The sequence below is a fragment of the Ovis aries genome, chromosome 1 (genome assembly GCF_016772045.2).
Source record: "Ovis aries strain OAR_USU_Benz2616 breed Rambouillet chromosome 1, ARS-UI_Ramb_v3.0, whole genome shotgun sequence".
Taxonomy (NCBI): Eukaryota; Metazoa; Chordata; class Mammalia; order Artiodactyla; family Bovidae; genus Ovis; species Ovis aries.
The window spans coordinates 140,056,464-140,082,402 of NC_056054.1; the positions used below are offsets into that span (position 1 = coordinate 140,056,464).

The 25,939-nt window shown below is 36.1% G+C and overlaps 1 protein-coding gene across 6 annotated transcripts in view; it reads left to right on the top strand.

Moving 5' to 3' along the window:
• The window catches only part of C1H21orf91 (chromosome 1 C21orf91 homolog), a 31,944-nt gene extending 6,163 nt beyond the window's left edge, over positions 1 to 25,781 (top strand). For 4 of the 6 annotated variants that reach the window (XM_042230049.1, XM_042230038.1, XM_004002817.5 and 1 more), the window contains exons 3-5: positions 17,975 to 18,511; positions 19,697 to 19,759; positions 21,176 to 25,781. In XM_042230049.1, coding sequence (XP_042085983.1) covers positions 17,975 to 18,511; positions 19,697 to 19,759; positions 21,176 to 21,342 — 767 coding nt within the window. In that variant the 3' untranslated portion in view covers positions 21,343 to 25,781. The remainder of the gene's footprint in view (positions 1 to 17,974; positions 18,512 to 19,696; positions 19,760 to 21,175) is intronic. The other 2 variants (XM_042230063.2, XM_042230074.1) reach the window with 1 other exon arrangement.
• The last annotated feature ends 158 nt before the right edge of the window (positions 25,782 to 25,939 follow it).

Below are 25,939 nucleotides of genomic sequence, written 5' to 3' on the forward strand. Positions count from 1 at the left end.
ATGAATATTCAGGACTGATTTCCTTTCAGGTGGACTGGTTGGATCTCCTTGCAGTCCAAGGGACTCTCAAGAGTCTTCTTCAACACCACAGTTCAAAAGCATCAATTCTTCAGCACTCAGTTTTCTTTATAGTCCAACTCTCACATCCATACATGAGTGAAAAACCATAGTCTTGACTAGACGGACCTTTGTTGGCAAAGTAATGTCTTGGCTTTTTACTATGGTATCTAGGTTGGTCATAACTCTTCTCCCAAGGAATGGTGTCTTTTAATTTCATAGCTGCAGTCACCATCTGCAGTGATTTTGGAGACCAAAAAAATAAAATCAGTCACTGTTTCCATTGTTTCCCCATCTATTTGCCATGAAGTAATGGGACCAAATGCCATGATCTTAGTTTTCTGAATGTTGAGTTTTAAGCCAGCTTTTTCACTCTCCTCTTTCACTTTCATCAAGAGGCTCTTTAGTTCTTCTTTGCTGTCTGTCATAAGAGTGGTGTCATCTGCATATCTGAGGTTATTGATATTTCTCCTGGCAATCTTGATTCCATCTTGTGCTTCCTCCAGCCCAGTGTTTCTCCTGATGTACTGTGCATATAAGTTAAATAAGCAGGGTGACAGTATACAGCCTTGACATACTCCTTTCCCGATTTGGAACCAGTGTGTCATTCCATGTCCAGTTCTAACTGTTGCTTACTGACCTGCATACAGATTTCTCAAGAGGCAGGTCAGCTGATCTGGTATTCCCATCTCTTTCAGAAATTTTCAGAGTTTGTTGTGGTTCACACAGTCAAAGGCTTTGGCATAGTCAATAAAGCAGAAATAGATGTTTTTCTGGAACTCTCTTGGTTTTTCGATAATCCAGCGGATGTCGGCAATTGGATCTCTGCTTCCTCTGCCTTTTCTAAATCCAGCTTGAACATCTGGAAGTTCTCGGTTTACATACTGTTGAAGCCTGGCTTGGAGAATTTTGAGCATTACTTTACTAGTGTGTGAGATGAGTGCAGTTGTGCAGTAGTTTGAGTATTCTTTGGCATTGCCTTTCTTTGGGATTGGAGTAAAAACTGATCTTTTCCAGTCCTGTCAGTTCTGAATTTTCCAAATTTGCTGGTATATTGAGTGCAGCACTTTCACAGCATCATCATTTAGCATTTGAAATAGCTCAACTGGAATTCCATCACCTCCACTAGCTTTGTTCATAGTGATGCTTCCTAAGGCCCACTTGACTTTGCATTCCAGGATGTCTGGCTCTAGGTGAGTGATCACACCATTGTGATTATCTGGGTTGTGAAGATCTTTTTTGTATAGTTCTTCTGTGTATTCTTGCCACGTCTTCTTAATATCTTCTGCTTCTGTTAGGTCCATGCCATTTCTTTCCTTTATTGAGCCCACATTTGCATGAAATGTTCCCTTGGTGTCTCTAATTTTCTTTCACCTTTCCAGGGAAGATTGCTTTTCTACAGCTGGGTACATCTACCACTGCTCCCCTTTTGCTCCTTTTGGGCCCTGGACTCAGACCTGGCCTTGACTCTTGACTCTGCCACTTACTAGTTGGGTTTTCTTGGCAAGATACCTAAGTTCATTGTGTCATACTGGTTCTCAATGTTACCAGTAAGAGCAATTTTGTGTTTTCATTTCTTAATCTTGAAATTATTGTGCCAGAATCTAATTCAGAAGGCTGAACTCCAGTTGTTGCCGTTTGTTCCAAGAATACTTGGCAGTGTAAGCAGTGGTGCTTAGATTTATTTATTTGCTCTTGATACTCAGAACGAAGCTTCAGAGTGTTTCTCCCCACTCCTAAACTACACATCTGTATATGCAGCTAATCAGTAGACATCCTCACTTGTATAGCCCATAAGTACTTCACACTGCATGTCTAAAGGTAAAGTATTATCCTAAATACTGCGTATATTTCTTTTCAAAATGAATGAATAAATAAATAAGCAAATTCCCCCTCCATCCCTGCAACAAAAAATGTTGGGGTTGGAAGTGAACTATGGAAAAGGTGAAGACATACATGCCTGGCTAAAATACTTGAGAGATGGTGCCACAGCAAGAACCTGCCTGCCCTAATTTTTAAAAAGTTATTAATACTTCTCAAAGCAGCCTTCCCTGCCCCCAAGCCCCACTGTCAACCCCCGTGTTCTTTTCCTCCTAGCACCCTTTTCTTCATGGCCCTTGCTATAATTTGTTGCTGTAACTATTGGTTTATTTCTTTGTTTCTTTGTGTTCCCCCTCCTCCATTTCTAGCTCCATCAGGACTTGAGTTTGAGCCTCCTTTATTTACTAGTATATAATTAGCAGTACCATGGGGATTGGCCAGAAGTTATGAATGAGTATTTGAAATCTTTGATTGATGAGTGAATTAGCCTAAAGGAGACTATAGAGGACTTTTTTTTTTCTGTTTTTCCCTTAATCTTGCCCACAGTCAAATTCTTCTGCTATTTTTCTGCCCTTCCACAGAATTGTCTGAGATCTTTCTAGAGTCTCCTAAAAGCTTTGTGACTCTTACTAATAGAACTTTGTATTATATTCAAAAGAAAAATGTAGAAAATAATATTAACAGTGATATCTGGTAATTTTTTTGCCATCAGGAGGATAGAAAACAGATAGTATTTTTTTCTCCACAGAGCAATAAGTCTTAAACAGGACTGTGCTTAGAGTGGGAGTGTCTACATTCATTTACATGCTGCAAATCTTATTATTCTGAACACCTCAGCAGAGTGGTGTTTGCTCATGATGATGACTCCTTCAAGGTGTTTGATGATCTGGAGTGCTTGTTAAGTCTGTGATAAAAGTATGCTCTTTAAATCAGTGATTTAAAGTTGAAAACAAACAGTATACTACCCTGCATATCTTATTAATAGAAGCATCTTGATTATAAATAAAGCATTTGTTACAATAGATAAAAATGACATTCTGATTCAAATTCATTATTCATTTCCACCCAGTGTGTTGGCAGAGATGAAGAGAAATGTTTTATGAGTTATCCAGAAACAAATTAAATCGAGATTGGAAATCTTTTAATTGTTAGGTCAAAATTATCTATCCTCAGTAAAGGGATATACTTTTCATGATTGAAATAATTTTATAATAACTGTTACTAGAAAGCTGATAAAGAGAAATCAGCTGCCCAGAAATAATTTTTCTGTTGCATACAAAATAATACTGCCTGTGAAGAAAGAAGACAAAGGTAAATTTCTCTACTTAGGAAGAAATAATGACTCTCTGGTTGGAGAAGCTAGTCCAACTGTCAAATACTTAAGGGATTTATGCTTTTAGGTAAGTGACTTATCTAAATAATAGGTATTTATCAGCTATTCTGTGTTCCACATGCATTATTTCATTCTTAATACAGCTATATGAGATAGGTGGTAGGTTATCCCAATTTGATAAATGAGGGAAGTAAGGAGAGAGTCTGGGAGGCTAATCTAGAATCACACCGCTTGGAAGTTCAAACCTGATCCCAAAAGTCCAAGTGCCTAAATCATTTCTGCTTCCAACGAAAATTACATGAACTCTTAAGAAATCTCAGATGGGGAGGGAGGTGGGAGGGGGGTTCATGTTTGGGAATGCATGTAAGAATTAAAGATTTTAAAATTTAAAAAATTAAAAAAAAAAAAAGAAATCTCAGAGATACTAACTAACTTGTAGGCAAAGTTACAGATGAATTACACCAATGTTAATGTTCAAGCAAGGAACAAAATTTGGGTCCCGAGAAGTGCTTGCTTTTTAAAAGCTATTTCTACTTGTGATGCTGTTTAATTAATACACATTTGGTGGAATATCCAAAAGGAGACATTTTTCATGACCTAAGAGAGTAGGATGATACAGTCTCCATATAGGTTGTAATCTAAGTAGTCTGTCAAGAAAATGTAGTCTTCACAGCACGTAGATTAGATCATCAGAGAAGAGGGAAGGACTGGGAAGAAGACACACACACGACAGTCTTGCTGCCCGGAAGACACGAGGAGGCTGAGCTGTAGACTGACCTTTGCTCCGGAATCGTACAGGTGTCAGCTCATCATGAGGCATGTTCTGACACTCCTCTCCATCCTTCCAGCCATTCAAGTAACAGAGGCTAACATGCTTAGCCTGATTAGCATTCCTCTCGAGAGGGAATAAGTTCTGAGTAAGTGGAGGCAGACAGTACGAACTAAAGTAAAATTATCAACACCAATCCTGGAATTGCACTCTATCTCCTTCAGTAGGTGAGCCCAAAATACTTCCTAGAAAGAGAAGAAGCAGGTGGTAAGACAGCATAACTTCATATAGCACTTTAGATGTTCAAAGGTACTTTTGCAGCATCTTAAATTTAATTTCTACCTTTTAAAGAATACTAACACTAATCATGAATTTCAAATAAGGTGTTAACATGGAAAATGTAACAAGTAATTGAAATCCAAGTGCCTAAGTAACATTGCAGAATTATCAAAATGCTGTCACTTAAGAGTTCTAGTTAGAATGAATTTAAATCATTCTAATCCAGTTTGGCACACCATCAATTAGGATTTTGATAAGGGGAATAAGCCCATTAAACACCGAGCCTTGGATTTATAGTTTGTAATATGGGAAGACAGTGTCTGTTTACAAATAATTTTAAACTAGTGTATCTATTTCAGTTAGCTTTTTGGCATTACTGTCTCAACTGTATAACAGCAAGGCAAAATAATGGTTTGTGGCACCCATGAAAATCTGAATCTCAGAGTCAAAGCTATGTTCATAGAGATTTTTATACACATTCATTCAGTAAATATTAATTAAGCAACTGCTATGTGCCAGCAATTGTTTGGTAGCTAAGGATAATACAGTTAACAAGAATAAGTTATATGGTGTATTAGAAGGCAATATAGAGTCATTTGCCTTTTATGAAGAATAAATTTAGTCACCGTTATATTTTTCCATGTATTACCTTATTTAAAATTCACACTTAGTGTTCATTTTCTACATGAAATGGAGAGTAAATTTAATAGTAAAAGCACCTTCCAACCACCAGAGTGTTATTCAGATATACTTGAATGACATCCTCAATGTCTAAAACTCATGATAACTGGTTAAATAATATTGCCATGAATTTAGTGAGTGATAATTGCTAGTCTGTTGTGAAAACAGTTCACACATAGAGGAAGTCTGGTGGTATTAAAGTATCCTTCATAACCTTGACCATGTTACTTTGACTCACTGGAATAATTTCAGCATGCCAACAATCAAGTTCAGTTCAATGTCAGTCAACATTTTGGCTGTATTTATACTACAAAGTAGAACAAATACGGTATAATAATTCCTATGTAATGTATAAGACAGTTCTTAAGAAAACTTAGTTTTTGATTACCAATGTATTTACTAACCAAATGAAATAGCAGTCATAAGTATCTGAGGAAAGAAATTAAAATATCACAATTCTCAGTCGAGACTAATTAAAGCAGACTTTAATTTCATGTTTCTTACACCCTGTCTCTCTTTTCTACCACCCACTGTTCATTTATTCTTGCCTTCATTTGTTTTATCGTGTACTGACACATCATCTTGAATACTTACACTTATCTGCTCCGTAACCTGACAGATTGACCAAAAAGATTATTAGAATGGCAGAAATGCTCCTGTCTCCCATATTTATAAGAAAAAAAATCAAGGGAGAAATCTTTCCTTTCTGTCGCTTACGCTATAGTTCTCACAAGAGCAGTGTCCATTCAGTGTCTCCTCTGTCCCTCCTCCCCACTTCCTCTTCAGTGCCCCTGTAATTGGCCTCCTCTTTTACTTTCACCAGTGACTTCCTAGCTGTCAACACAATAAAGAGTTTCATGTCCTTGCCATTTTCAAAATCTGACATTTAACATTTCCCTCTTTTTTGAAACACTCAGCTCCCTGGATTCTCTCTTAAAATAGCTCTGGCCTCTTATTTCTGCCCTCTTTTCTTCTTCTTCAGTTCATTAGCTATTGCAGATCCCTGAAATACTACTGTTTCGTTGAATTCTGTCCTTGTTTTTCTTTTCTTCTCATATTTCGCTATTTCTTTCACTGCATGAGCTTCAGCTATACCTTTATAAGCTAACAGAACTCCATAAACATATCATAGGCCAATTTTCTTTTAAATTCCAGACCTATTTATCCAACCACCTTCTAGACCTCTCCATTTAGATATTCTACAGGTGTTTTAGATGCTAAAAGACACTTGCTCCTTGGCAGAAAAGCAGTGACAGACCTAGACAGCATATTAAAAAGCAGAGACGTTACTTTGCCTACAAAGGTCCATATAGTCAAAGCTATGGTTTTTCCAGTAGTCATGTATGAATGTGAGAGTTGAACCATAAAGAAAGCTGAGTGCCGAAGAACTGATGCTCTTGAACCGTGGTGTTGGAGAAGATTCTTGAGAGTCCCTTGTTCAGCAAGGAGATCAAACCAGTCAATCCTAAAAGAAATCAACCCTGAATATTCATTGGAAGGACTGATGAATCTAAAGCTCCAATGCTTTGGCCTGATGTGAAGAGCCAACTCATTGGTAAAGAGCCTGATGCTGGAAAAGACTGAAGGCAGGTAGAGAAGGGGGCGACAGAGGATGAGATGGTTGGATGGCATCACCGACTCAGTGGACATGAGTTTGAGCAAACTCCGGGAGACAGTGAAGGACAGGGAAGCCTGGCATGTTGCAGTCCATGGGATAGCAAAGAGTCGGACACAACTGAGTGAATGACAGCACAGGTATCTTGAATTTAAGTTTCTCAGACTAAATTTATCTCCTTATTTCCATATACACATGTGTTTTTATTTCCTTCATCTTTAGTTCACATGGAATTCCAGGTCCAATACCCCAGAGATTGTGTTTCAATAGATCTACAGTTGAGTCCCAGAATTTGCATTTTAACAGGAATCCCAGCTGACGCTTAAGCAGGTGGTCTCGGGACCAAACTTTGAAAAACCTGTGAATGAATGGTTCCAGTTTCTTCAGGACTTTCCATGTGAAGTTGTGCAGTTGAGGTGATGGGTTGTGGATGAAGTCTTACCTAAGCTCTGCATTTCGAGCTGTATGCCTTTATTCCGTCTTACACTACCACCTCAAGACCCGCTTAGGTTTATAGACTTGATCCCCCTTCCCCGTCACTACCCTACACCCCTAATTCTCTCGGTATCACCAGAAGGGTCTTTAAAGTGCTAATCTGATATGCCATGAATTTTCTTAGAACTCTTCACTGATTCCTTACCATTTTCTTCTGGTTAGACTGTTAACTCCCTAACATGACACATGAGACATTTCATGACCAGGTATCTACTTAACTGGCTACCTTCATTACCTCTTCAAAGGCACTCTACAAGCCAGTTATCCATGCCCACTGTCTCTCCCTTCCTCTAGTTTCCTCCATTTCTTTCTTACTTCCATACTTTGTTTATTTAGTTCCCTGTGTCTTAAACACAATTGACTTCGCCTTCCTCCTAGTATGCAACTGCCTAAAGTGTATTGATATTAAATAGAGGTGATAAATTATAGTTGCCAGTGTTCACAGGGCCGCTTCAAGGATCACAAAAAGATAATAAGTATAGGAGCTCTTTGGTAAATATATCAGCAGCATGTGGTGCAGCTGTTCATGTTGATTTAAATTGAAATATAGAAGTGTTTTGTTTTCATCTCATCTGAAAAGATGAAGGTCTTCTGAAAAGATAATTCTGACTCATTTGTGTATTGAACAACTCTTCCACTGCCAAAATAATTCAGTGTTTTACATACATTGAAGTCTGACTTTATCCTCAGTTTTGGCCGCACTGGGTCTTAGTTCCTTCATGCAGACTCTTAGTTTCAACATGTGGGATCAAGTTTCCTGACCAGGGGTAGAACCTGGGCTCCCTGCATTGGGAGGGCAGAGTCTTAGTCCCTGGACCACTGGAGAAGTCCCTTGAGTTTACCTTTTTTATGATTTGGTTTTCAGTAGATTTTTCTGCTCTAGCCCCCATAATTTTCCTCATGTAGCAGCTGCCCTAGTGGCTCAGTGGTAAAAGAATCTGCCTGCCAAGCAGAAGACGTGGGTGCAGTCCCTGGGAAGATCCCCTGGAGAAGGAAATGGCAACCCACTCCAGTATTCTTGCCTGGGAAATGCCCTGGACAGAGGAGCCTGGCCAGCTACTGTCCATAGCGTCACAAAGACTTGGACAAGACTGAGCAATTAAACAGCAACAACCAAAGCTAATCCTTTCCCCAGTTTCTTTCAGCAATACGAATTGTGTTCACATGTCAGTGTCTTTTTCCCTCAGTGCCTTTGAAGTCTTTGGGTCTCCAACAAGGATTTCCAGATAAAACTATGCAGTGGTTATAATCTGACTTCGGAGGAGGGGAATCTTTGATTTGAAAGTTATCCTTTGCTAGATACATTGTAGCCTAAGGAAATTTTCAACCTTAAAAATATTCAGAATAATGGGATATTTTAAGACTGTGTATCTTTTATCATTCCAGTATTATAATTTTTTTTTTTTTACTTAGTTCATTGGAACATACAGTATATAACTTAAAACCTAATTTGTCTTGCACTAAGACACACTGCCAAACCAAAATATTTCTTTATAGGCTTTTTAAAAAATGTTTTAAATTTTCACTATTTAAATGGTGAAAGATTTTCTTTCTCCCATTGAAATGAAATTTCTCTCTTTTCATCTCTTTTTAATTTCATCGAAAAAGCAAACTATTACAGAAAAATCAAAATACAGGAAGCAAAAAGAATTTTAAGATTTATAATCCCACATATCTACCAATAATCTCTTAATATTTTTGGTGTTTTATAAGTTGTTTTCTGCAGTAGAATATGCATGTATACATAGTAAATTGTGTTTTAAAATGAAATCAGGCTATATATACCATTTATAACTGGTTTTTAATTTATCAGAAACATCTTTTTCATATCAATGGATAAAAAAGGTTGCACTGCATTGGACTGTAATTTTTATAACTCTATTTCATCATGGAACGATTTTATTGGACACTAGCTCTCCAAACCCTTTCTGTAAATCACAGTTCCTTTCACTCTAGAAATGCTGTAATTCAATTATAGTACCTAATCACAATCTTTCTTTTTTAGCATTTTTCAGTATGATTCATCAATTATTGCCTTTTTGAAAAATCTTTAGTTTGTTTAATCAAATGGCTTTCCCATCAGCTTTAATTTTTACCATTTACTACCTATAGTAGTAATTGAATTATAAATGACTTCAAATTCACTTGCTAGTAAATCTCTATTAGATGCTGCTTAGTATTATTTAAGGAATAGTCAACTAAAATTTCAGGAACAGTGATTCAGATATATGCAAAGAAGTTGAGATACAAAACAGACATTTTATAAATAACTGCAGGACAGCTTTTATTTTGTTTTTCTTATTTGTAAGAAAATAAATCAGGCAAAACCTTAACTAGGCAGACGGCAATTTAGGAGATAAAGGGCAGAGTTCACATAGCTATCACATTTCTTACTTTTGAACTCATAAATTTCGTCATAATGGTTTATCCTCGTTCATCCGTGTTATTATGAATGCCTTTTTTCTAGACTTACCTTTTGTTTAAGTAATGTGTATCTTTTTAACTTTGCCTATTTGGGGGAAGGTTTTACTTAGAAAAATGGAATAAGTAGAGGGTTATTACTTAGGTCAGCTGGGTTATTTACTACAAGTTTTTATAACTTTTAATTCTTTGTGCCACTTAACAGTTATAGTCTAAACATAGTATTTTTAATGTGCTAGAAAAGCAGTTTTAGCTTTTTATATTCTGTGCTACTATGAGCTTAATATCCTAAAGATGGATAACTTCCATTCGTATTCTTTTTCCAAATACCCTTGTGCTTCATCAGTTATCTATAGACAAGCTCCCCTGTCCAATTTGGTAACCTTGCCACAATGTAGTGATTTAAATTTAAGTTAATTAAAGTTAAAATTAAAACCTTAGTTCCTTGGTCATACTCGCTACATTTCACATGCTTGGTAGCCACATGAGGCTAGTGGCTATCGTATTGTTTATAGCACAGAATGAGACCACGTCCACTATCACAGAGAGTCCTATTGGACCTTTCTCATTAAAATAGGTAACTAAATTTAAGAGCAGGATTGAATGTAGATTGTTATTTTTTGTACCCAGTTAGTAATAAACAGTTGTTATGTAGGTGTGTTTCTCCAGTTTCCCAACTGTTATGATGAAAAAGTAAAATTCACTGAGAAAGGTTTTCTTTTTGATAAATTATTTGCAGTTTATACATCCATCATTACAAGAATTCAGTTCTACTGTGGCTTCGTTGGTTATTTGAGGTTGAGGTTTATCTTTTAACGTCAACCTTCTGAACTCTTTGCTGATTGAAATTTGCCCTTATAATTCGTTTATTGTATTAAGCTGCTTTGACTAACTGCTTAATCCTTCTCTTTGCACACACAAAAACCTTTGGCATAAACATCTCCTAAACTGAAATATGCTGTCCACAGACCACCTGTTGGTATATCTTTCTTTAAGGCAATGATTCTCAAAATTTGGAAAAGCAAGTTGCTGAGCCCATCTGTGTATTGGCTTAGTGCAGTTTCCAATAATTCCATCTGTTTCCAATGCAGAGATAAGCAATTCCCTGTTCCTTTCAACAGTATGTTGGGTATTTGAACATGACAGGCTCTTAAGTGATGTGAGGGGGAGGGAATGGAGCACTGTTAACCACAGAGCCCCCTGAGGCACGGAGGACAACTGATAAAATTTTCCAAGAGGTAGAAGGCTGTCCTGTTGCGGATTTAAGGAAGTAGGTGCCCCAACTATTCCTCCTCACCTTCCCACCTGCAGGCTAACCTGCAGTAAGAACGTAGACAGTCTGAGCATCCTCCCACTGCATTCCTGTGACTGGCAGTAGATCTAAAGGTGATCACTCTTGAATCATGGCTTGGCTGCTGCTTGATCATCAAATGCAGAGGAGCCTGGTCACTTGGGGTGTCCAGCCATTAGTGGGACAGCCATTACCTGCACAGAAGCAATCCAGACCTATGTCATTACAGAGTCTTGGTGTAGTGTGAGAGTCACTAACCAGCATGGCTGTGCTTGCCGCTGGATAAGTCACAAGCACCTGCACACTCCCAAAGGGAAAGGTAAGGACTGTTGAAGAGCAGTTGCCCAATTTTCAGGCAGTAGCTGCTTCTCATTATTAGCCATTTGCTGTCAGATCTTCTGATTTTGTTTTTAAGGGAAACCAAGAAATTGAAAACTGTAAGTGAATCTAAATTTTTTAAAAACATTTATAGGCTAAACAGAACTTGCTACAGTATGGATCCAGACTTCAGGCTGTGGGCATGCCACCTCTACTTCCAGAAAAGTGAAGAGTGTTAGTCACTCAGTCATATCTGACTCTCTACGACCCCATGGACTGTAGCCCACCAGGTTCCTCTGTCCATGGAATTCTCCAGACAAGAATACTGGAGTGGGTAGCCATTCCCTTTTCCAGGGCGTCTTCGTGACCCAAGGATCAAACCTGGGTCTCCTGCATTGCAGGTGGATTCTTTACCATCTAAGTCATCAGGGAAGCCCCAACTTTTTGTCTATTCTTTTTTTCAGAAATGGGAACTTGGTCCTCAGAAACAAAGGCATAACAGCTCCTTCCTTTCCTTCTTAGTTCAGTAGAGTTTAGCTGTTTGCTCCCATCTTTACAATTAACACTTACTGAAAAAGTGAAAACAGCGATACATACACTTTATTTTTTTGGGCTCCACAATCACTGCAGACAGTGACTGCCACCGTGAATTAAAGACACTTGCTCCTTGAAAGAAAAGCTATGACAAACCTAGACAGCATATCAAAAAATAAAAACCAGAGACATCACTTTGCTGACAAATGTCTATATAGTTAAAGCTATGATTTTTCCAGTAGCCACGTATGGATGTGAGAGTTGAACCATAAAGAAAGCTGAGCGCGGAAGAATTGATGCTTTTGAATTGCGGTGCTGGAGAACACTCTCGAGAGTCCCTTGGACTGCAAAGTGATCAAAGCAGTCAATCCTAAAGGGAAAGAAGTCCTGAATATTCATTGGAAGAATGAAGCTCCAAAACTTTAGCCACCTGATTCGAAGAGCTGACTCATTGGAAAAGACCTTGATGCTGGAAAAGATTTGAGGGCAAGAGGAGAGATGGTTGGATGGCATCATTGACTTAATGGACATGAGTTTGAGCAAGGAGATAGTGAAGGACAAGGAAGCCTGGCATGCTGCAGTTCATGGGGTCGCAAATAGTTGGTCATGACTGAACAACAGAGATGTACATAAACATGTAGGTGCTTGTTCTCCCATTCCTAGCAACCAGGATAAGATCATCATGAAAAGAAAACACCTTAACTCTTGGAAAATTCTTTATGCTGGGCAAATGTGAGCCTCCATAAAAAAAGATTTTGAAGCAGTACTGTGAATTGTTGCACAAATGTTGGTTATGTCTGGAGGCAGTGTGCTTAAAATTTCTTCACAGCCTGTTAACCTGAAACTTGAATCATAACTAAATTATCTTGCCTTACTTTAAAATTAAGAAAGAACACACAAACCGACCATTTGGAAAACCAGTACTGCCGGTTCTCTAATTTTTTATTTATTTTTATTTTTTAAGGCTGTAGTAAAATTTGAAATGCTTACTCCCTTAGAGCTTTCCAGTCTCCTGCTGATATAACAGGTATTACAGCATCCAACAGTTGGTTGTATTATATTTGCTCAACCTATAGAATACCAAATTATATGAAGCCAGTCCTTTGACTGAGAAATGAAATATAACAGTCACATTTAGAAGGAAGACTAATTGACAGAGTAAATATGCATATGGCAGTCAGATGATGAGTCGAGAACCTGTGAAAATAAGTGTAGTCAGCTGAGAGATGGTACTGTTTGATAGGACCAGCTGGGGAACCAGCAGGAAAAGATTGCTTTGCTTATCTAATTACCACCAACTCATAAATAAGATCTTCAAGAGGCTAAAAGGGAAAAGCAGAAGGTGATGGGACATGTCGTAGAACTTAAGTGTTTGGGGTTCTGTGGCTGTTTTTTAGTGCCATTTGGAGTATCATCTTGTGAGAGGACAAACTGTTACTACAATAAGCATATTAAATATATGCATGGAAACATCTTTATTTTAAAAGGGTGACAATGATAGGCAAAGGAGAAGATCTACATTTGAGTGGCTTTTGCCCTTTTATGGCTTTAACCAAGTTTTCTTAAAACAAATTGATCCTAGAAAAGAATTTAAAGAATAGAAATGGAGATAGCATGGCAGATGGGTTAGTGGGAGGGTTTTCAAAGTATGTGAGAATGGTATAACACAATCAGAAATGAAAGTGGGGAAAGACGTTATAAAGAAAACTATTGAATAGAAACAGCTTTAATTTTTTAAAATACCACTGTTCATACAGAAATGTCCACCTAAATAAATTTCCAAAATATTGTCAATTATGGTTGCCAAGTAAGGTCTTGGTTCTCTACTAATCAGGAACTCAAGACCCAAAGTTACATAGCCATCTGTGTGATATGTTTTAAAGTTTTCCTAATACTTAGGATGTCAATTATATTGGTCCTCAGAAGTTTTATTAGGAAGCTGTAGTACAGTTTTTGTGGAACTGGTTTGGAAATTACTTGTAAGTCAGTTTCTGAAAAGTACCAACTCATTAATTGCACTTAGATTCATTTCCTTTAAAAACCTGCTGAAGAAACAAATTAGTGCTCAGAGCTGTTAACACTTGTAAATGCAATTAAAATTCATAAAGTCAATTGGAAAACTCACTGGGATCTCTGATAATAGCAGTGGTTATATTAATTCTAACTGATTAGGTAAAAAAAATCACTTCAGGAATTTATAAAATGACACATATATTGTTGATACAAATTGAGTGGGCTACTCACATTCTTTTCTAGTAAAAAATTATATGAAGTGTCAGTATATTAAATTTCCTGAATTGGGTATTTTAAACTATCTTTACAAGACAAGTATTTTCAAATTAAACTTTAAAACTGATTCAGGTTTTAATTTTTTTTTTTAATTGAGCTAAAGTAGGTATAGATACAGATCTGGATGAATGAGCTACAGTTTACATAAAACAGCCTTGTATATTCACAGTATGTATATATATAATAAGTAATTGAGTAGAAGTTCCTGATTTTATTTGGCAGATTGAATGATGCCACTGGAATGCATCTCTATATATCAGTGCCACTCATCAGTTCTTGGGATTAATGTCATATTAAACCAAACATAGGAGTAACTTCACTGGAAGATGTCTTTAACTTCTGTGTGTGTGTGTGTGTGTGTGTGTGTGTGTGTGTTCACTCAGTCATATCCAACTGTTTGTAACCCCATGGACTATAACTCACGAGGCTTCTCTATCCATGGGATTTCCCAGGCAAGAATACTGGAGCGGGTTGCCATTTCCTCCTCCAGGGGATCTTCCCAACCCAGGAATTGAACTTGGGTCTCCTGCATTGGCAGGCGAATTCTTTACCACTATGCCACCTGGGAAGCCCAGTTAACTTCTGAGAGCCTGCAAAGGTGCACAGCCTAGTTACCTTGCAGATGGGCAAAACTTCATTGCAGTAGACCTCAAATAATAATTGGTAATAAATTTTAGGTTTGCTTTTTAAATACAATTTTAATTTTCCTTTATTCATGTAATGACTTTTTCTTGAGTACTTGCTATGTGCCAGGCACTGTGATAATAAGGATGTACATAAAACAGATGGTGCTCTTTCTCACAGAATTTACCTCTAGCAGGAGATAAAGGCCAGTGAAGAAGCAATTTTAAAATCTGGTGCCATTAGCTGAGATGTAACTGGTTAGAAAAGGCTTCTTAGAGGAAGGAAGAACTAGAGAGGGGACGGTGATGAAGACCCAAATAACATAGTGGGAGTGGTAATGGGGTGAAGGAATATTTAATATGCTAGATTTTAGGGGGAAGAAGTCTATTAAGATGGACAGTAAAACATCTAGGATGGGGCACATAGAGGAACGGTCAAAGAGGACACCCAGGTTTCTTCCTTGAGCAGTTGGGTGTGCCAGACTCAGGAGGAGGATTGGGTGTGGGTTTAAGAATGGAGGAAGAGGCAGGGTGAATGTAAAGAGCAGTTGGGACCTCTAGGGGCATGGCAACCCCCTCCAGTATTCTTGCCTGGAGAATTCCATGGACAGAGGAGCCTGGCGGGCTCCAGTCCCTGAGATCACAGAGTTGGACATGACTGAGTGAATAAGCACATGAGACATCTAAGTAGAAATATTCCCACATTCAAAACACTTCCTGTCATGACACTTTTTTGTCTTTTATAGGGGATTTTTCACCTGAGTGTCTGACTCTGAAATTTACATTTACATATTTTCACAGTAAATTGAATATTGTTGTTCTCTGACTTGCTTTTCATCTCAGCTGATTACCAGTACACATGTAATTGTGTGTTTACTGGGCTCCAAACATTCATTTGGGTGGGGATTTAAGTAAAAGTTAAAAAATTATTTCTGAAGAACAAAAAGTTATATTACATAAATCACTAAGAAGAAAGACTGGATTCAAAAAATCATTAAAAGCCCACATTATTCTTCAAATAAACATTTATTATGTTGACTTATTAAAGCTCTGGGGCACATTGGAAAATTTGTTGTTTCATAGTTTTGTCTTTTTTTTAATACAACTTCTGAACATTCCAAATAAATTTTTAAAACTCAAAAAAAAAAACTAGCAGCAAAGAATAATGACTTTCTTTTGGCTTCCCAGGTGGCACCAGTGGTAAAGAACCCACCTGCCAGTGCAGGAGACGTAAGAGACATGGGTTCGATCTCTGGGTCAGGAAGATCCCCAGGAGGAGAGCCTGGCAACCCACTCTTGTATTCTTGCCTGAAGAATCCCATGGACAGAGTAGCCTGACAGGCTATGGTCCTTGGAGTCACAAAGAGGCAGGCACGACTGAAGCAACTTAGCGCAAACGCACATGGCCTAGTTTAGAATCCTTTTATACACAGAAGGATTTCCTCTAATATATAGTAAAGGAGAAATACAATTTACAACGTTTCGATTCAGCTAAACCATTGCTACATAGATTAGTGCTGTGCCAGTGGACCGAGAATGAGACCATTTACGGTTTCAGGGATTGGCCAGCTCTCTGTTGGCAGTGAGCCCTAAAAGAGTAAGAAAGCTCCTTAAAGAATTTCCCAAAGTTAGTAAAATAAGCGAGCTTCAGGTTCTCTCTGCCTAGCAATCAGTACTAGAATCAAACAGCAGAATGGAGGTATTTCTTATTTTATCTGTAATTGATACTAACTACCTTTTTGTCTTATTTATGATATTAAAACATACATAATATTATAAAGTACTTTTAATATTTTCATTTTAATCAAGATTTGTGCACTTGCTTTCTATATTAAGGTTTCAAAGGCATACACACTGTTGTCAAATAGAGCTTTGAAGTTTTGTACTTGAATATTTTAATTTTGCAGGAAATTTGACCTAACCAGACAATAACTGGTAAAAAGTATATACACACACACTTGGAGCACAGGCACCAAAGGGGTAAATAAAATGTGTATGCAGTTGTTTTAAGTTTGGTTTTTGCACTCAGTGAAAGAAACAAGACTGAGATAGTTGAGTTTACCTGGTGAGGCACGTCTGCTTAATTAGACTGTTAGTATTTAAGAGCGGTACCCCCATAGCTTACTTGTGAGGGAACTGACAGCCCAGTTAGTACTGGTTTTGGCAGGACCCACCATTGGCTGATGTGATGTTGTTTTAGAACAAGTTAGTATTTGTGAGTATTTTGCACCTGATTTAATACTGTTAAAATATAAATACATCACTATCTTAGTATTAGCCAGGGTTTGCAAGTCAGTGAATAAAATTATTACAACTTCAGCTTTTAAAACAATGGATGAATACAGAATGTAATTTTTTCTGATGACTCAGTTAAAACTTTTTTAAGCTAACACCTGAGTGGCTCTCAACTTCCTGTTTTCAAAGCTAAGCAGTTTAGACTGCTTAATTCTTGCAGGCATTAATTTTCCATTCCACATCCCATGTTCACCTTCAATATGAAAGCACTGCTGTTTTATTTTAAATGGTTTGAACTTACAAAAATGTTATCAATGTTTTCTATATTTCAAAGTATGTTGTATATTTGAAAATGTATTCTCTCTTTTAAAAAACAATAGAGATAGCATACTTGAGCTTCTACTAAAAAGCTGGAAATGTAAATGTGTAAGATTTTCCATGATTTGTGTTATATAATGAACATTTGTGAGTTGAAGAATTATATTGGCTATTGTATCTTGGTAGATTGAACTTGTTGCTCTGTGAATAAGAATTGTGTGTAGTGCATTTCTTGATAAAGTTTTAGTAAGTATTTAAACATGTGAAAACATTTTAGATGTTTTTATTTTCTTACTTGAAAAAATCAAAACAGTTCTTTGACTTTTTGAGGCTTTTATTAATGCATATTTTTCTGATTCTGGTTTATGTTTCCCCAGTAAAAATATAACTGTTAATTTTAAATCATGATTTACTATGTTTTTTTGTTAGGGAAAAAATTGTGAAGCATTTCTCTTATTAAACCTATAACAAAAATTTTTACAAATGTGTAACTTCAGGAGAGCTAATAAAGAAAGCTTTATAATGTACAGGTCAAGATTCTGTAAGTATAAATTGCTGGTTCAGTGATATTTTTTAATATTATGCAATAACATGCCTCTGGACTGAGATTGAAATTGAATCATTAAGTCCTTAAGAAAGGCTTTGCTATTCATAAGAATTTAATATTTCTGCTATTCAGAATTTATTGAATATATAGTTAAACTGAAGCATAAATTATTAGGCTATATCATTATTGTAATATATACATGTATATTATTAATACTAATATTCTTTAGCATTTTTCCACTAATTTGCAAATTAATCAGTGACTCGGTATTTTACTAAGATTTGTATTTTTTAATGCAGCTTATAAAAAACAAAATTGTGTCAAGTCTTACTTCTTTTTTTTCTTTAGGAATACCAAAATCTGATCTCTTACACACCAAATCGTTAAGGGGCCATAAAGACTGCTTTGAAAAATATCATTTGATTGCAAACCAGGATTGTCCTCGATCTAAGCTTTCAAAAAGTACTTATGAAGAAGTTAAAACTATTTTGAGTAAGAAGATAAATTGGATTGTACAATATGCACAAAATAGGGATCTGGATTCAGACTCCGAATGTTCTAAAAACCCCCAGCATCACCTGTTTAACTTCAGGCATAAGCCAGATAAAAAGTTACTCCCACAGTTTGACTCTCAAGTACCAAAGTATTCTGCAAAGTGGATAGAAGGAAATGCAGGTGGCCTCTCAAACTGTACGCAACGAATGTTGGAACAGAGGGAGAACACAGGCTTCGGGCTTGCTGTGTTACAAGATTCGGGTACCACGTTATGCCACAACAGTGTACTGTGGCCTCATAGTCACAACCGGGAACAGAAAAAGGAAAAGACAATCTCTGGTCCAGAGGCTCATGTCCAGACCCAGCATCCACATTACAGCAGAGAGGAATGTAAGTATAAGGAAAAGGGGTAAAGATTGGAGTTTTGTTGGTTCTTTATTATTTTTTTAATGTTTTATATATGTGATATGTCAAGAATTTTGCTGTGGAAGTACAGATTTGGTTAATTTAGCATTTAAATGACAGGTTCACTGTAGCAAAAATGCCATCATTTCTTTGGAATATTCCTTAGTATGTCCTAAAACTACTGGAATTCTAGAGTCCCATCATTTGTTTTGCCATTTTAAATTATTAACAGAATGGAATCAACAGATTGGGAATTAGAAAGTTCAGGGTTCATATAGTTTAGAAGTAGAGCCTCCACCATTGACAAACACACACTGTCATGTTGCTAATCCCTACAAGACTAATTGGGGCTGCTATTTCAAAAGCAGAAATCTGACATTTTACCAAAGGCTAAAGGTAACGTGTGCACCTGGAAAAAGTGACTCATTCAGTCTGCATGTATTTCTTCAAAAACACACAGGAGCGGAGTTAATTTTAGTTAACTTAGAATCAAGTGATTTTAGGGCTAGAAAGGCCCTTGGATATATTTTTATATAACTCCTTGATTCTACATCTGAGTTATCTCCAGTTGTATATGTAGACGGAGACGAAGTTAGTTCCTGGGGTGGGAAGATCCCCTAGAGCAGGAAATGGCAAACTACTTCAGTATTCTTGGCTGGAGAATTCCATGGACAGAGGAACTTGGTGGGTTGCAGTCTTATCGGGTCGCAAAAGAGTCAGACACAACTTGGCGACTTAACAACAACATATAGCTAGATAAATTGATTTTCAAACTGTTTCCATAGTACATTAGTCTTTTTCAAGCTACGCATCATGAAGCATGTGGCACTTTAGCAAAGTCAACTCAATGGGTAGTAACTAACCCTTTTTAAAAACTGAAACAGCATGAGAAATATCAGAACCCATTGGACCTAATGCTAAGAATTTCTCAGTGAACCTTTTATTTCAGGTGGAGATAGACCGGTTGTGAAATAGACTGGTTGTGGATTGTGGGCAGAATTTGAAAACCCAGCCCTTTAGGAGTTAATGAATGAATCCTAAGGTCCTGTTAAATGTCATGTTCAGAAATAAGTGCAGATACTTTTTTAGAATAGGATGTTGTGTTGATGGTGTAGATAACTTATTTTCCCAGGTTGTCATGGTAGTAATGAATGTATTTTCATGTTTCAGTGAATTCGATGACTCTTGGTGAGGTAAAGCAACTGAATGCAGAGCTCCAACAGCAAATACAGGGTAAAGACTCATGTCAGTACTTTTTACATGTGCCAGGTTTGATACAGAAAATCCCTTATTAGCATTATTTGCGTTTAAATTTAGAAACGATCCTCTTAGAGTTTCCAGAGCAAAAAGAATTTTTCTTAGTCTTCTCTGTGACCAGCTGGTGAAGTAGATTCTTTTTCTGGTGAAAACAGAGACTACAACTTAATCTCTTACTAACATGTTTTTTTACTGCCCACTATTGTGCGAGGCACTGCACAGGTGTGCTCCTTAGCAGATTTTTAAGGCAGGAAGTATTGGCCCCGTTTTTTTTGTTTGTTTGTTTTGTTTTTAATTATTATTAACTCTTCCAAACACAAAAGTAGTCAGAATAATGTAGTGAAACCCTCTTTCCCAATTTCAGCTAGCTAATTTTCCTTCTTCTCTACTTATACCCATTTTCCTTCCCCTACCCCGACCTCTAGCATGGATTAGTTTGGAACAAATTCCAGACAATATTTTGTTTTGTTGTCCATAAATGTAATAGTTTAGAATTTCTCTAAAAGATAACATTCTTTTTTAGGCAGTCACAACCCCATCTCTTTAAAAAAAGAACAGTAGTTTGTTAACATCGTTCAAATATGATGCTAATACAGTTAACAGTGTTCAAATTCCCCAATTGTCTTTTTTTTCTTTTTCCCCTACAATTAATTCCCATTTAGGTGAGGAAACTGCACTTCAGAAACCTTAAGTTGCTTACAGTTGCTTACAGAGATCTTACATAAGCAACAGATTAAGGATTCTAATTCCTGTCCTTTTAACTCCAAAGGTAGTGGTCTTTCTTGACCACACAGCCTCTCAGGATAATAACATAATAATAGCAATTTACATTTATCAAGTACTTATCCTGTGACAAGTACTTTACAACTATGATCTTATTTAATCCTCACAGTGACTTACTTTCATTATTGAGGTTATTCCATAAGAGGAAATTAAAACATAGTTTAAGTTACTTGCCTGAGAAGCATAAGAGTCAGAACAAAAATTCAAAAATTCAGGTAGTCTGATTCCAGAACCTCTTAGAGGAGGTTCCAGACCTGGGTACTAACAGGCACTTTACTATCCATAAATCATATTAGAAATTCATTGAACCTGCTTATTCCGTGTGAGGAAAGGATCTCAGAGGTGATTGTAACTGTCATCTCTGCTGTGCATCTGGGTCATTGCTTAGGACTCGCAAGTTTCATTTGATGGAGAACACCATATTCCAGTTGGCTATGCAAAGTGTACAACTTCCTAGGATGATCAAAACTCAGCTGTTTTCTTGGTTTCAAACTACTTTTGTTACAAACACTTGCCCAATGCGTTCATTTCAGCTTAAGTACATGAAATATAAATCATAGATTAGCTTTCTGTGTATTAAAAATAGAATTACTTTTTAAATTTTTACAGAAGTTTTTGAAGAGTTAACCCACCAAGTGCAAGAGAAAGATTCTTTAGCCTCAGAACTCCATGTCCGCCACGTTGCCATCGAACAGCTTCTCAAGAACTATTCCAAGTTACCATGTCTGCAGATGGGCCGAACAGGATTGAAGTCACACCTGCCCATAAACAACTGAACTCAACTTACACTTACTTCCCATGCTCTGCCATTTTTTGGTCTGCTGGGCATGTTGACTTTGAAGAAGTTGAAGAAAGTTATGGTCAATTATTTTATGGTCATTAAATTTGCAAAGATTAAGGCAGTATTCAACATGTTTGCCAAATAAAGCAGACCGTTACACTCTAGTCTTCTAGGGTTAATCGTTTTGATTCATTTGGGGAATCTGTTTTCCCATAATTACAAAACAGCCCTCCCTAATTTATACCACATGTGACTACTTAAATATACTGTTACAGTGTGATTTTATTAAACATGTTTTAATGTAATTCACCTGTCAAAACAACAGAAGGTTAACAAAGTTCTTATATTAGTCTAAATTACTAAAGATAACATTTAAGAGGGAAATGGAATTCATAATATCACCTCTTATTTATTGAGCAATATTTTAATATGAAAATTTTATATATAAAAATGCTATTTTAGGTACCTTTTCATTCTCTTTATAATGTGTATTTGAATGGCTCTGTATATTATAGTTACACTTCGTGTGTGAATATGTTACCCATATTTCACATCACTGCATTTTATTCTCTTAATAATGTTTTTACAGCTGTTATCTTGTTTTCCAAAGATAAATGTATTTTGGAATAGAAATCTATCTAGTTAACTGTTTTGACTTCTGATAACTCTTATGAAAGAGGAGTTAATAACTTTTTAAAGCAAGTATACAGGAAAATAAAAGACATTATTTTTTTCTAACAAAAGCAATTATGAGTTCAGGAAGAAAATACTAATCTAGTTTTTGTATGTCAGCTCATCTCTATAGAAGTAAAAGCCTATTCTAGTCAGTATTACTTTCAGTAATGACTTTGATGTGTTAGAATTTGGACAAAAAGTCAAGCCTCACTTTCAAGTCAAATGTAGTATCTATCTTCAAATTTAATATGCCATGAAACTGTTGTCCTGCCTTTGAAAAAAATTAAAATCATTTTGTGTGCTCGATAAAAATTCAAGAATTCAACTGTCCAAATTCTGTTAACATCATTGATAGTCGTGCCCAAAGAAAGCAATTTCTAAATTTTAGAATCTAAAGGAAAAGAGAAGATTGCTTATAACCGAAAAGTAAAACTCTAATTCAAAACATTAAGCTCCTTTTTAAGAAGATATTCTTGTTAGTCGCTTCTCATGTTTCCAAGAGTTCTGAACAAATAGGTTTTCTCAAACAAATAAGTTTTCAAACCATATAGTTTAGTAAATGCTATAACCAATGCAGATTTAAAATGGGCTCTAAATTCTGTTTTCTGCTGGTACTTAGAATGTATTTATAAGACAGGATTCTTTGCATGAAAGCATCAACAGAAAAGCCCATTAACTTGGCAATTTCATACATAAAGATATGAATAACTTCTGCCTTAAATTTGGCAGCCTGCCCTGGCTTGGGTCACTCAGATTTTAGTCTTGAACACAAAGAGTATTTGACCAAGCAAAGAAACGCCTCCATCTAGTAGAAAACAAGTTTTTGTCATGCTAAAATGTAAAATGTGTTAAATTTGCCTGAGGATACTAAATGATATGTTACTGATTTTTGTCTTGTTTTCTTTGAAATGTGACATAACTGCTTTTTGGAGGGAGCTTTTGAAAGACACTTTGCATTTCTCTCAATTCTTTGAGTCATCCAAAATGAATTTAAAATCCAAGGAGTGGGGAATGAATTCATTGCCTTAGTTTTGATAAGCTTTAAATTGAATGTGTGCAATATCAAAAATCCCTACAAATTGTAAGTTGAATAGAGATCTTTCCTGATGCCAGTGTCTCAGTCCTTCGTTGTTATGGACAGATGTTCAAATTTGACTTCACTCTCTTTTTTTGGCATAATTCATTAAGGATGTTACCAGCCAGTGTGCTGCTTGCACACATTTGAGCTTCTATTTAGATCACTTAGGGACAGTGGTAAAAACTGGGGATGTGTTGCCTTTGATAGAAGCAGTAGCTTGTTTCCAGAACAGCAGGCATATGGTACAGTCCTGAATACAACAGTGTTATCCAAAGAAAGTGTTTGCTTATTTCCGGCAAATATGTAGCTTTACTACTGAGTTTGGCACAATTCATACAGGTAACAAGGTCCTATTTGGAGACTCTGATTTACTCCATTTAGATATTTATACGTAAGCTCTTCAAAGGCACGGTGCTCTTAAAAAATATCTGTGGTGCTGGTACTCACACTAGTACTTGATTTGGATGGATATTCTAGTTTTAAAAATTTTTTGACAAAAGTATTTTGCAGAGCAGTTTATCCAAATATTTGGTAAACTTATTTTATATTCCTGTTAGTTTTCTTGAATATGCAGTTATTCTATATGCTAAAGTAAGGATAAGGGATAGAGTTGAGTTCTACCTTCAGAGAACATGAAATACTGCAGATATTGGTTACCATACTTGGCCATTTTTCGGCAGAGTTGTTAGTACTTTTTGAGGATGTTTAGAAGAAAATCAGTTTCAAAAATGGCAAAAAGGAGATTGCCAGTCAGCCATTAGTGACATTTTAATAGCTTATATGATTAAGGAGAGTGAAATAAGACTAAAATTTTTTCACTTTAGATTCATAATTAGGCAAGTTGAATTAAGTTTAAACAATTGGTTTGAAGTTGAAAGTGATTTTGACAACACAAGATTTTTCTCTTTAAAGATTTAAAATGCTGTCAGCCTTTTAATTAAGCTAAAAATCTGTTTACTTGGCGATTATTACCGTTTGATCCTAGTATTTAGTGTCTAAATTAGTCTTTTGAAAGGCATGCTCTTTCAAACCAGACCAGTAGTAGACGATGCATTCAGGCAGCCAGATAGTGTTCCATTCCATTATGTAGGTTCTTACAGTGTTGGGAGCAAAGAAATGATTTTAGTTTTCCAAATTATATGTTCATTTCACCAGAGAGTGCCCATTTTTATATACATTTGAGGATTATTTTTAAATAAGTTCATGTTGGGAAGTGATTTCAAAAATATAGTCAAAATATATTATTGGCATCTTGAGATTTCTCAGGTTTTTTATTTTACCATACTGTTTACCACTGAAAATGGTTTACAGTTCAGTCTTTCTTGTTTATATATTTTTATACCTTAGTGTTTATGCTGTTGCTTTCAGTCAGTTTTTGCTGTGTGTGTGTGTGTGTGTGTGTGTGTGTGTGTGTTTAATTTGGGGGGATAGATGTGTGTGTGTTAATGTTTACAAATTTTGGCTTTATTTTGTTTTAGAAGAAATCTGCTAGTGTTATTAATGTTGTAAAATGTAATACAAAATGGCATATGCTCAAAACTTCAGTAGGAACTTTTAAAGAATAAATTATTTGTATAGTTCAGTAAGCAGTTCAGGCTAGTGACCATAAAATTAGGTTATGTGACATAAAAACTTTCAAATGGTACAGTGTAAAGTTCTTGTAGTGTTATTTTTATGCCGAAGTAAGATGTTTGAGTACTTTTAAAGTACTTAATAAAGTTTAGTACTCAAGTATCTTTTGTTCAGATGTGGCTGTAAAACAAAGAGAATTGATTTCAGTGTTAATTGCGTTTTTAACTTTAGGTTGGTGGAAATAATTATTTGAGGACATTTGTGGTGGAACAGGAGAGAGTTCATTGACCAAATAATAAGGTAATGAAACCCTGGCACAAGTCAATGTATCTTGGAGAAGAGCTGTAATATTGTGGTTGGAATAACAGGGTTCTGTCCATCGTCTCGGTATTTTCATCCACTTCATCCTTTCATAACTGCCCTTATTAATAATGTAGCCTCACCTATTAAGCAACTTGATCCCCTTGCTATGAACCATATCATAGCAAGTCTCTAAAACTGAGAGATCTTTAACACCTAGTTTGTAACATCCACTTTTCACACTCTTTTTCAGTTTAAAAGAATCCAGATTACTAATGCATTTTAGTGATGTTGAATTAGTCCACAATTTTAACTTTACCAAATTAAAACATTCAAAAATCATGCAAGTGATTATTGCCCTCCACCCTCCCTTCACAAAGTGTTACTTGGAGCTTCCCTCAACTGCACCAAAAAAAGAATTTTAGTGAATGTGTTTCTTCTTTCAAACATATAGAATGTTTATTTCCATCCTACTGCCTCCAAAAGAGGCATTTTAGAAAGTATTCAGTAGTGACTTCTGTTAAATGCTATTCACACTTTTACAATCTGTGTGTGTTAACCTTGCTTTAAATTTGAGCAGAAATGCATACAAAATTGTCTAAGACGTTTGAGAAAAGAAAGTGAAGCTGCCGTGATGAAAACCAAGTTGGTTTCAAAAAAGTTTATTTAGACATTACTTGGCTGTTATACTTTTCTTTTAAAACTGCAATAATTTATATATTTCTATTGCTCTGCTTTGGAACAGTAACTACATATGCTTGTCTATTTTTAATTTTACAAAAATAAAATAAATATTTTATTATCTGTTAGCTTTAGTGGCTATTTTTAAGTGTCTGTATATTTTCTCTAAATTATTGACCAAGTGAAAAGTTTCATTTTCAGGTTTAAGAAGTCTATACTTAAGAATGGCTATCTAACAGTTTCTTAATTCTTTGTGAGAATCTTTCTTTGATAATATTCCCTATGC